General features: G+C 36.8%; 2 protein-coding genes across 3 annotated transcripts in view; one reads left to right on the top strand and one right to left on the bottom strand.

The window, feature by feature from the left end:
* Positions 1 to 3980, bottom strand: part of LOC124393254 (protocadherin Fat 3) — a 54190-nt gene extending 50210 nt beyond the window's left edge. For both annotated transcript variants that reach the window (XM_046860879.1, XM_046860878.1), the window contains exons 1-2: positions 3858 to 3980; positions 76 to 3372 (exon numbers count right to left, since the gene is read on the bottom strand). In XM_046860879.1, the coding sequence (XP_046716835.1) occupies positions 76 to 3355 (3280 nt within the window). In that variant the 5' untranslated portion in view covers positions 3356 to 3372; positions 3858 to 3980. The remainder of the gene's footprint in view (positions 1 to 75; positions 3373 to 3857) is intronic.
* Positions 3981 to 6410: 2430 nt separating this feature from the next.
* On the top strand, positions 6411 to 12571 carry chordc1b (cysteine and histidine-rich domain (CHORD) containing 1b). Its single transcript, XM_046860881.1, has 11 exons — positions 6411 to 6606; positions 6926 to 6975; positions 7104 to 7160; positions 7242 to 7402; positions 8558 to 8658; positions 8836 to 8894; positions 8998 to 9068; positions 9158 to 9263; positions 11641 to 11760; positions 11874 to 11936; positions 12259 to 12571. Exons 1-11 carry the CDS (start codon positions 6543 to 6545, stop codon positions 12451 to 12453), a joined length of 1047 nt encoding a protein of 348 aa, XP_046716837.1. The 5' UTR covers positions 6411 to 6542; the 3' UTR covers positions 12454 to 12571.
* Positions 12572 to 12726: the final 155 nt, after the last annotated feature.

Raw genomic sequence — 12726 nt, 5'->3', positions numbered from 1 at the left:
CTCTGCAAGTAAAAGAAGAATGAATGTCTTTACCACAAAAAGGGTGCACAGATATTAAAGTGATTAAACACATACCAGTCTCTTCGTCAATGAAGAACCTGCCAAGGCCACTTCCAGATTTGATCGAGTATCTCAGTAGGCCATCCTTGCCCTTGTCATTATCCCTAGCGGTGACTTGAATCACACTTGTTCCAAGGCGTGAGTTCTCCTTAACAGTGGCTTTTACTGCAAATTCAGAGAAGCTGGGCTCATTGAAGTTTTCATTAACATCAACTACCTGTACTTCAATGTAAGAGAAAGAACGAAGCTGAACGGAGACATCACAATCTTCTGCAACCACAGAGAGATTGTAGAATTGCTGCTTTTCAAAGTCCAGTTCCTTGGCCACCTTGACAGCTCCACTGTCCATATTAACCTTGAATGTCCCATTGAAGTCATTGGTCAGGAAATAATTTACTCTCCCACCTAGTCGAAGGTCAGGATCTTGAGTTTGCAACCATGTAATGACAGTGCCTACAGGAATGTCTTCCAGTACATGGCAGTTATAACTCTTAGGAATAAACATGGGTGGGCAGTCATTCAAATCCTCTAGATAGATCTTTAATGTTGTCACTGAGGTTTTTTGATTCCCTCTCTCTGCCTTGTCTCTGGCTTCAATATTTAAAGTAATATCTACCAATGACTCTCTGTCCAACTGGCCAGAAACATAGACCGAACCAGTTGTACTGTTAATAGTGAAAAGATTTGTACTAGTCAATATTGTGTAAAAGATTTCACCGTTACATTCCAGGTCATTATCTGAGGCTGCAATTTTTATAATTTCCGTGCCAATGGCTGTGTTCTCTTGCACCACTGCAGTGTAGCTCTCCAAGGAGAACTGAGGGCTATTATCATTTACATCATCAATGTTTACAGTTACCAGCCTCCAGCTAGACCTCTGAAGCAGACCCATGTCATATATACTTATATTAAGAAGATACCGGTCTGACTTTTCACGATCCAGTGGTTGATAGATGTAAATCACACCAGTTTCCATATCAATATTGAAACAGTCGTCAGTATTCCCATCGGATATAACGTGTAGAATGCGAGCATTGAAGCCTGTATCTTTGTCAATGGTGTTCACTTTAATGACTGTTGATCCAACAGGCAAATCCTCCCGAATTACAATAACAGAGGGAAATGATTCAAACTGAGGTGTGTGATGGTTGACAGAATATAGGTCACTGTAACTCTCTTCAAACTTTGACTTGTCTATTGCACTGGCTTTTTTGAGGAGCTGTTCAGCTGTTTTTTCTCCAATTTTGGTGTTATCACAATTAAAATTACTCAAAGTTTTCCCTTTCACAACTGATATGTTGACGAAAGTGGGCTCAGAGAATAACTCGCCATCTGTGGCTGCTATTTCCAAACTAAACAGATCATTTTTAACATTGGCACTAACAAGGGACTTCCTCAGGGACAACATCCCAGAGTCTGGATTTAAACTGAAGATGCCCTTTTCATTTCCGGACAATATCTTATATTTTACCAAACCAAGATCATCAATGTCAATAGCGGAAAAGGTTATTATTGTCTGTCCCACTGTGAACTCTTGCGCAATTATTCCTTTACATGACACACGTTCAAAGTGGGGTGGATTGTCATTGATGTTCAAGATTTCTACTGTCACATTTACCTCACTTTCTCTTCTATAAGGCAAGCCCCAGTCAGAAGCACGGACAGAGAAAATATATGTTTCCAAAGATGATTCAAAATCAAGTTCTTGTGATATCATTATTTCACCTGTATTTTGGTTAATAGTAAAGGGCAGAGGCTGAAGGCTTGGTATACTGTATGTTATGCAGCCATTATCCCCATGGTCATCATCTACTGCTGATATGACAAGGACAACAGTATCGGAAGGAGTGTTCTCGCTGACAGACACTTTGTAGAATGCTTGGGTAAATGTTGGAGCGTTATCATTAGCATCCTCTACAGTGATCTGTACTTTAGTGCTCAGACCACTCATGGCTTCTTTTACCTCCAGTTCAAAAAGCTCTTGTCCTAGCATGGTGAATGGACTTAGTGTTGAGATGACTCCAGTAAAAGTATTAATGCTGAAATATGTGGAATCCGTGGTAAGACTTAAGCTATATTTCACATACTCTGGCTTAGGAGAGATTCTGACAGTCTGTATGATAGTTCCAGGAGGAGCCATTTCATTCACTGTAGCTCTGTAAATATCTTCCTCAAATTTAAAAAGCACAGGCTCTGGCCTTTTTACCAAAAGCTGAAGAATTGGAGTATTGGAAAGCTTTGGAGGTATGCCTCGGTCTTTGGCCTGAAAAGTGAGATTATAGGCATATGGAACTGTATGCCAGTCTGCTGGTTCAGATAATTTCAACAAGTAATCATTGCCACGTGGTGCTTTCTTGAGAACAAACTGTTCTAGTGGGTCACCTTCATTGACACAAACCCACTCAATTTCCCCATTTGGACCTTCATCCAAATCCTCCACTGTGACCACGGCATACACTGGATCTTTGTCCGTTAAAGATGGGTCAAGTGCAACAACACTTACTGTTGGTGTAAATTCATTTACACGTACGATGTTGAACATTACTTTAGCCGTGCTGCTCACGCCATTGTTTTCATAAACCTTCATTCCACGATCTACTGCCAACACCTCAATCTCAAATGTTTTATTCTCTTCAATATTGAGTTTTGCTGTAAGGTATATAATACCACTAGTGGGATGGACAGTAAATTCCTCCACTAATTTCCTGAAGAAATAATAGAATTCACCATTTGAACCTATGTCAGCATCAGTGGCAGTGACCTGGGCGACACTGGCCCCCAGTGGGGTGTTTTCAGGTACAGTGATGGTATAAGTGGTGGGTAAGAATAAAGGTCGAAGGTCATTCATGTCCATGACTTGCACATTGACTTTTGTAGACGCATTCAGACCATCACTGGCTGTAGCATAGACAGTTAACGTGTAGTTGTCTTTTATTTCACGATTTAAAATAGCAGAGCTTTCACCCTTTGTATGTATGCGAAGGAAACAAAAGTCTCCCAAGACATACTCCTCAGCTTCAAATAGCCCATCATCATCCCCAGACAAGATGGAGTATTCAATATCCCATGAGATGGACTTTGACAGAATTATCCCCATTCTGATCTCACTCCTTAGGTAGGATCGAGCTGGCGAGTTCTCGTAAATTGCAGCATTGTAGACAGACCTGGTGAACTGAAACACTTGCGATTCGAGATCCTGAATCTGTGCACAACAGGTAAGCAAGCAATGAAGCAAAAAAGAAAAGCTGGAGAGATCGGCTCTCATATTTCTCCCACAAATGCTGGTTAGAGCCATGCCATCATCCGGTGTCCCTATAAATGAGAAATTACAATAAATTGCTATAAATGGTACACAGATTAATTCACAAAGCCATATAAAATTGGCTGGCTTCTTGACATGCTGCCAACAGTTAATTGTAGAGAAGATGAAAAGATTTTGGTCAGGATAACAAAAGTGAGCCAAGGTCTGAATTTAGATTTGTTCAACCTCAGAGCAGAAAGCACAGTCGTAATCGGAAAAAGGTAATATTATTTTGTAAGGTAAAGAAAGAACTGCAGTAATTCACACACATACTATATATAATTTGTATACATTTGTATATATATATATATATATATATATATATATATATATATATATATATATATACACACACACACACATACATAAAGTATATATATAGTGTGTGTGTGTGCTGTGCAATGAAAAGAGATTAACTTTATATGTTGTCTGTTCTGCCACATAAAATAACTATTCACAGGTTGTCTGCCATTAGGATAAGAAAGCCATGTCTTACCTCTATATCTGAGGGTGATATTAGCCAAGGCTCGACTGTGCACCGTAAATAAATCCTCTTCTCATTCTTGATGTTGATTCAGTCACTTTGCCAGCGCTGTTTACTGTGCGTCGTGCACGGCTCGCAAAGCGCGCTCACGAGTCAGCTGTCCGCTCCGCGCGCGCGAACGTAATGAGAGAAACACGAGGATGCGATGCGGTTTGTGTGCCTTACAAATACGATAAGATCTTCGATTACATGGTCATTTAAAATCCTCTGATTTTTGCTCATGGGCAACTACTTTGAGAGACTGATAACCCTATTCCCTTATTCAAGGGATTTTTTCCTCTGTTACTTATTTGGATTATTTGATTTAGATAATAATAATAATAATTATTATTATTATTATTATTATTATTATTATTATTATTATTATTATTATTATTGGTCACTCGAATAAGGGAATAGGATACAGTTGTACGTAATTTTGTGTTGTAATCAACAAAATGAAGTTGGACATTTGTTCATAAATAAATAAATAAACAGCATTTTTTCTAACATCTATAAAATGCTGTTTTTTAAACTACTGTTTTTTTAAAAAAAAAACTGCATTATTTTAACCAGCTTTAAAGCTTGATCAAGCCCCACCCAGTCAATACAATTATATGATACAATAATACCACCCTGAAACACTTGGTTCTTGTAACCCGTGGGTCAGTGTATGTGATGATATTATGATTATACACTCACTGAATACTTTACTGGGAATGCCTGTCCACATGAATTTCAGGCTGGACCCATCTATAATGAATGTACATTTTGTGATACCCAGATGAGAATGGGTTCTCTTTTGAGTCTGGTTCCTTTCTAGGTTTCTTCCTCATTCCATCTCAGGGAGTTTTTCCTTGCACAGTCAACACTGGCTTGCTCATTGGGGATAAATTTATAAAGAACAAAGTTGTAGGCAATAAACTTAAACATTTTAACTTCATAATCTCTTCACAAGACTGCTTTGGGACAATGTCTATTGTTAAAAGTGCTATACAACTAAAACTGAATTGAATTGAATTGAATTGAATTATATGTTTTCTGCCAATTCTGTGTCAGCAAAAAAAAATCACATATATATATATATATATATATATATATATATATATATATATATATATATATATATATATATACTGTATGTGTGTGTGTGTGTGTGTGTGTACAACTGTGATAAGGAGAAAAGGCTGAGGCTTCACTGGGCACAGGATGTGGTGTAATGGTGTGGGACATGAACTTTGGGCCCATTAATATCATTTAACCATCTGTTTGACAACATGTATGCCACTGCCTATTTAACTGTTGTTGCTGTCAATGTACATACCTTTATGGTCTTAATTTACCAATTTTCTAATGTCTACTCCCAGCATGATATAACATGATGTCACATAGCGAAAGTTGACTCAGACTTTTTTATGAACATGACAAAGAGTTCAGTGCTCTTCAGTGACCAATTAAAACAAATATTATTTTTGTAGAATGCAGAATTTTTTTTCCCCTTTCTGTCCTTGTTCATGTTGCTAGCAATTATACTTTGGATCTGATAGTTCATCTGAACTATATCTATTAAACTATCTTTCTGGCTTGTTCCAGAAATGTTACAGCTTTATCAGAGTTCTTTTGTTTTATGTATTTAAAGGTGCTTTAGGTAAGATCGTAAGAAGTCTTAGGCATTGGTGGGATGGTTATTCCAAAGAGTTCTCTTGTTGTTGTTGTAAAAATTCAATTACATTTTATTTTATTTGTATAGAGCATTTAACATTAAACCTGGACTATGATGTTTCGGATTATATTGTGATTTGTGGTGGGAGTAGGGAGCAGGTTGAGAAGAGCCTGGAGAGGTGGAGGTATGTGCTGGAGAGAAGGGGAATGAAAGTCAGTAGGAGTAAGACAGACTTCATGTGTGTGAATGAGAGGAAGGGCAGTGGAGTGGAGTGGAGTGGTGCGGTGCGGTGGCAGGGAGAAGAGGTGGAGAAGGTGGAGGAGTTCTGGTACCTGGGGTCAACATTGATTTGTGATGGAAGGGTATCTGCAAGAGTGAAAGGGAAAGTTTATAGGACTGTGGTGAGACCTGCGATGTTGTATGGTTAGAGACAGTGGCACTGAGTAAAAGACAGGAGGTGGAGCTGGAGGTAGCAGAGCTGAAGATGTTGAGATTATCATTGGGAGTAACGAGGATGGACAGGATTAGAAATGAGTTTATTAGAGGGACAGGGCATGTAGGACATTTTGGAGACAAAGTGAAGGAGGCGAGATTGTGATGGTTTGGACATGTTTTACAAACAGGTATACGTTCCATTATATTTGTACAACTAAGGATATAAAAAATCTGCTGTTGTACCAAAATACATGTAATTAAGTAATTAGTTTTCAAATTGTACTAAATGTGATTAAAAGGTTAAATACATTATAAAAAATGTAAAAGTAAAACAAAAAAATGCTAATAATAATAATAATAAAAAACATCGGTTCTCGATTCCTAATGCCTGAAATCGGGAATCCACTCGGTGTTGGTGGTCGACTTGCAGTCCTGAATCATACGGTTATGGCGGAAGGAGGAAGCGGCCAGTAGCGCTTTAGATCCGATCGAGTCCTTGTCTGGCCCAGGCTCATTTCCGTGATCATTTAGAGCTTTTTATAGATATATTCATCTACATAATGTCTTTGCTTTGTTATAATAAGGGATGTGGACAACGTTTTGACCCTGAAAAGAATCTCGACGGTGAGTTAGTAAGCTTTGCGAGGCTGAAAGGTGTGCGGCATGCGGCATCTGGCTTAAAGAACTCATCATGCACAAATAACTGTAATGTAATGTTGGAAAAAAATATATTCAATAATAAATATTGCTCAGATTATTGGTTAGTTATAACCCATTTCATTAAACAAGCATGGCGAGGAAAAACTCCCTAGTTATTTGTTAGTTGTAACCTAGCCAGGTATCTGTGTAGCTAGTAAGCTGAGAAGTATTTCGTTTAAAAGAGACAATTAATAAATTATAACTTTACAAATGCACTTAGTTCACTTTAATTCTCTATCCACAGATGCATGCACCTACCACCCAGGAGTGCCTGTTTTCCACGATGCTCTGAAGGTAAATAATGATTAAAAAAAAAAACATTCCCATGCACGATTTATACAAAGTTATATTTTTTATTATTTTTTTTTTACATCCAAGCCTGTTTGTATTTATATGCGGTTTTATTTTTTCCATATCATTAGGGTTGGTCATGCTGTAAGAGACGCACAACTGACTTTTCCGATTTCCTTAGTATTGCTGTAAGTATAACTTTAGGACTAAATAACGTTTTATTTGCTATGGATCGAGATACAGCTTTTGAACTGTTTCTAAATGTTCAGGGTTGTACAAAGGGACCTCATAACCAGGAGAAACCTCCTGAACCCATCAAACCTGAGGTCAGGACATCTGGAGAAAAAAAGGATGTGGATGACTTTAAACCAAAGTTCAATGAGTCTATCATTCAAGCACCAAAACCTGTTGAAGCTATTCAGCGACCCAGGTAATACACATTCCCACACTACTTACTAATGCTGTAATCTATAGTTTCAGGGAAAAGTTTGGACGCACCTTCTCATTCAGTGGTTTTTCTTCATTTTTTTTTTATTATTTTCAACATCGTACAATAATACTGAAGAAATCCAAACTAAAAAAGAGCGTGTATGGAATTATGTAGTAATCCGAAATGTGTTAAACAACCCAGAATATGTTTTCTTTTTTAGATTGTCCAAAGTATCTACCTTTTTATTTTGATTGCAGCTTTTCACATTCTTGGCAATTTTCTCAGTCAGCTTCCTGATGTAGTCACCTAGAATGGTTTTCATTTCACAGGTGTGCATTGTCATGTGTTCATTGTGACATTTTCTGACTGGTACTCACTTGCAGAATAAAAAAAAAAAAAAACTGTGCTTGTAATGGAAAACCAATGTGTTTTAAAAGTCTGTCATGATAACGGCTTTAGTTAGATGCCAGAAAAATTTCCCCCCCAAAGAATAATGGTGTTAATTATATTATTTTTATTTAAACACAATTGCATGCCAATGATATAATAGTGTAATAATACAAGTACACACTTTCAAAGGCCATTAAAATTTTAATTCTTAAAAAATGAAAATGAGTAAAACAGGAATAAAATAAAAAACGTACAATTAAGGCAATGATACAAATTTCACTCTTTGGTTCTGTTAACAAAAACTGCACTAACTATGAAATAATTAATTAGAGGTGAGTTAATTAACCTGTTATTAAAGGTCTTTGGTTTACTGGTGTTTAGCTGCAGCTCTTACAGCTTGAGTGGGCCAGTCCCTGAGATAATTGACTATGATTGCATTATTTGAAACACTAGAACTATTTTTTCTAGATTTCTACTTCAAAAACATTGTTATTGCATTGTGCACCATGTTTGAATAAAAATTGGTTCTAGTGCTACACATCCTAAATTTAAATTGCACTGTTTATTTAGCAAATATTTGAATTTGAAAGCATGCATGAGAGTACATAATTAGGGCAAAGACTAAATCATTGGTGACATTTATTCTTTTGTAAAAATTAATAATATCAAGGAAAGCCAAAAGAATCAGTACAATTATTGTGACTTGTGAGCCTATGTTCTAGGATTGGACATGTATCCAAACTCTTTCACCTTTTCTTTTTGCAGTCCAGATGAACCAATATCAAGATTACCACAGAAAGTCTCTGCTTCACTTAAGCAGGCTTTAGAAAAGCTCAAGCTGTCGGATAATGCACCTGAGCAAAAAGGTGAGTAAGAATATGTAATGTTGAATATGTGGGGGTTTCCTTTTGGCTACTGGGGTTTGAATTCTATGCATATAGTAAGAAAAATGTCTGCTTATGTTCAAGCTGTGCTTGTCTTTTTCTGTCTCTCTCTTTTTCTTGCTATTCATAAAGGGGATGTTATTTTTTTTTTTTTTACAGAGGAAGAAGGTGATGAAGTTAAGATTGGTACATGTTGTAAAAATGGAGGCTGCACTAAGGTTTGTTAATGCACAAAATGTACAATTAGGTAGTGTCTTCATCTGAACTACTGTAGCAGCTAATAATGTATTAATGAATGCTTTATTCTGATCATCCTGTTAGAATTTCAATGGACCAGAGAGCCTTGAGGAAGTTTGCATGTATCATGCTGGATTCCCGATCTTCCACGAGGGGTAAACAAAGAACTAATAAACAATATTTCCAGGTACTTTTGAGAAAATGCTAGCTAGGAAAGTTCTCATCGTCTTGGTTTTCTTGTAAGGATGAAATACTGGAGCTGCTGCAAGAGGAAAACGTCCGACTTCAACACTTTTCTGTCTCAGGAGGGCTGCACCAAAGGAAAACACCTATGGCGGAAAAAAGATGCGGTATGTCTTTTTCTATGATATTTGATGTTCTGTGACTGTGATCTGATTTCAGGACAGGGTTCTATAGAATAGTAGCCCCACAATAGAGGAGTAGTTGAGTGGAACAGTGTTTCTAAAGGCTTATATCGAAACATCTTGACTCATGTCATGAATTTCTTTCAAGACTCATAAATAGTGTTGAGAAATGACTTGCGTTGAACAAACCCTTTAAAAACAACCTTTAGACCATAAACCTCTGTCAGCAACCCCATAATATCGCTAATACAATAGGTCAACAGTTCAACATTTTTTATTATTATTTGGTTTATACAGAGTGAAAGAGAAAGTTTATAGGACTGTGGTGAGACCTGCGATGTTTTATGGTTTAGAGACAGTGGTATTGAGTAAAAGACAGGAGGCAGAGCTGGAGGTAGCAGAGCTGAAGATGTTGAGGTTTTCGTTGGGAGTGATGAGGATGGACAAGATTAGAAAGGAGTTTATTAGAGGGACAGCGCATGTAGGACGTTTTGGAGACAAGGTGAGGGAGGCGAGATTGAGATGGTTTGGACATGTTCAGAGGAGGAACAGCTGTTTTGTTTCATTCGCTTGAGAAAACCCTTCACATGGTAACATTTTGACCTTTCTTTATATAGCCAAAAGCAAACTGAGTTCTGTTTGCATCAACAAATAAGGTCACTATAAGTCTAGTGACCCCTACAAGTAAAAAAGGGAAACAAATATTTTTTTTTTGATGCTACTAAAGCACATCGATGATAAGTTTTGTTTAGTATCTTTATTATAAATCAAACGTAATTTAAGATAGTTGTCTAATTGCCAGTGACCGTTGAAACTCTTAGATGATCTACACAACTATTTACACCTACATTTAGAACATTGTGTTAGACTGTGACACTTGAACAAAATTGTATACTGTATGTTACATTTGCAGCACTGACGGATAGGTTTATATTACTGTACTGGTTCCAAGACATTATTACATATTCAAAAGGAATTTGGAATCCAGGATTAATAATAAACAGACCTTTGAATTTGTGACATTTGATTTATTAAGTTCTTAGGCATTTGTGTCATTTTGTTTAATTCGTAGTTGCCCCTCATAAATAGATTCAAGATTTGCCACATAGACAGTTGTATATGGTATATAACTTGAAATAAAAACCTGGGCTACTTGTTTTTCGATTGAGCAATAAAAACTAAAAAGAAAATAAGACCAAAGAGTAAAAAAAACATATAAAATTAAACACACATTTGTAGAGTCTGCCATTTTGTGTCCAAACATCTAAAACACGATTCCAATTGGTGTATAAACATTTGAGAGCTAGTCAGGTTTAATCCAGATTGCCCGGGTTCTGCCCCACTGATATGTCTACCAGTCATAATGAAAAGCCAAACAAAGAGCGTTCTGTCCAATAAACATAGTTGTATTTTATTCCTTATTCTGGCCGTATCCCATCAGCCGATACTCCTTTAACTCCCAGTGAAGCCATGCAGCTGGGCAGTACTCAAAATGACGTATTAAAACCTGTTGTCCAGTGAGAGTTTATAAGAGCTGCACAAACGACAGACAGACACTTTTTGACACACAAGCTTCAGTAGGTCTCTGTTAGCTAAGTGGTTGGGGGATTCTAAGGTGATTTTCACATAAGCTGTGCTGTCTGCTGAAAACACTTTTGAGTTTAATGAGCAAACTGCAATATTCCAGTGAGATATTAGATCTTTTCAGTTCCACCAAGACTGATGAATAATAGAGACACTATGGTAAACATTTCATTGCTGCATTCTAATGAAATCTTAGGGGAAGCTGGGCTTCCTGCATAGGCTTAATGCAATTGCCTCTGGTGCTGAACATTCCAGATTAAGTCATAATAAATTCTTATTTTCTGTGAAAGGTTTCTGCTAGATTTTGGATTATAGATGTGAAAAATTTGTGCTCATTCAGCCACAAGGGCATTAGTGAGGAGGGGGCTCTGTGCAGGCCACTCAAGCTGCTTCACTCCAAATTTGGCAAAGCATCTCTCATGGCACTTGCTTTGTGCACAGGAACATTGTCATGCTGGAACAGTTTTGATGGCCTCAGTTCCAGTGAAATGGGTGTGAGGGCACAGTGTAGGTCTTATAGAAGGATAAAGTTAATCATATATATATATATATATATATATATATATATATATATATATATATATATATATATATACACACACACATGTATATGTAGCTCAAATAAAAATTAAAACATCCTTATAAAGGCTGTGTTAATGCAGCTTCTTTTTTTTTTTTTTCCCCATTTGTATGTTTGTTGTACCTTATTTTAATTTAGAAAGAAATTGCTTTTGGGAATATGAGCCTGATCTTTTTTTTCGTGTTTGTCTGTTTTCAGGGTAAGAAGGTTGTGCCATGCAGGTTCGATTGGCACCAAACAGGAAGTCAAGTCACCATAACTGTTTATGCCAAAAACTCCATCCCCGAGCTGAGCTATGTGGATGGGAATAGTACCAAGGTATTACAGCACTATGCCATGAAACGTGTATTATTTTGTAGTTTAAAGCATTGTTTATGGATGTTCTGAAAACTCACATTACCTTATTCTGAAAGTAAGTCCCTCTGTTGCAGCTGGATATCCATATCATATTCGATGGAGATAAGGAATTTGAACAGAAGATAATTTTATGGGGTGTAAGTATAAAATATTGATCTAAGAATTCATAATATTCAATGGCTATTTTAAGACTATAGTGCTCATAATGAACCTACTTTTAACACAGAGACTTGATTTTCTTCAGTAGTGTTAGAGCACTGATTCAGTTTCTCTCAAAGGTTTTGAGGAGGTTTTTCAGTGCTCATTAGAGATCTACGTAAAGCTTCTCTGAGATCGTGTTCATTATTCTAAGCTTAACACAAATAAAATGAAATTGAATTAAGTGATTATATACACACACACACACACACATCATTGCTCAGTAATAAAAAGCCTTTATTTTTTTTTTCATTCTCATAGGTTATCGACACAAGTAAAAGCACACTGAATATGATGGCTGCTAAGATTGAGATTGTTTTAAAGAAAGCTGAGCCAATGTCTTGGGCACGACTCGATCTTCCACCTGCAGTTAGTCCACCCAAAGAAGAAGAAAAGAAAAGACAGCATGATGATGATGATAGTGATGATGATGATGATGATGATGACGATGATTAGATAAAGCATAGTGCTGTAAGACATTTCTGACCTTTTCCCTATAAAACAGACTCAAAAGAATGAAACCTCATGATGCATGAAAGTCATTCGATAAAGACGAATATTTCCAGTGTTCATACTTCATTGCCCTTTGCAATATAAAATGCAGTGTGCTTTTCTCTAAATTAGTTTCAGAACTCCTATTCTAATTGTATTAAGCTATGAATGGTTATGAGAGGATATTTTCCACAGCAGACTGCTTTAAGCATGATAGCCAGGGCCCATTACTATTGT

The sequence above is a fragment of the Silurus meridionalis genome, chromosome 11, assembly GCF_014805685.1.
Source record: "Silurus meridionalis isolate SWU-2019-XX chromosome 11, ASM1480568v1, whole genome shotgun sequence".
Taxonomy (NCBI): domain Eukaryota; kingdom Metazoa; phylum Chordata; class Actinopteri; order Siluriformes; family Siluridae; genus Silurus; species Silurus meridionalis.
The sequence above is the reverse complement of the archived record's forward strand: the minus strand, read 5'-3'. Positions and strand labels throughout refer to the sequence as shown.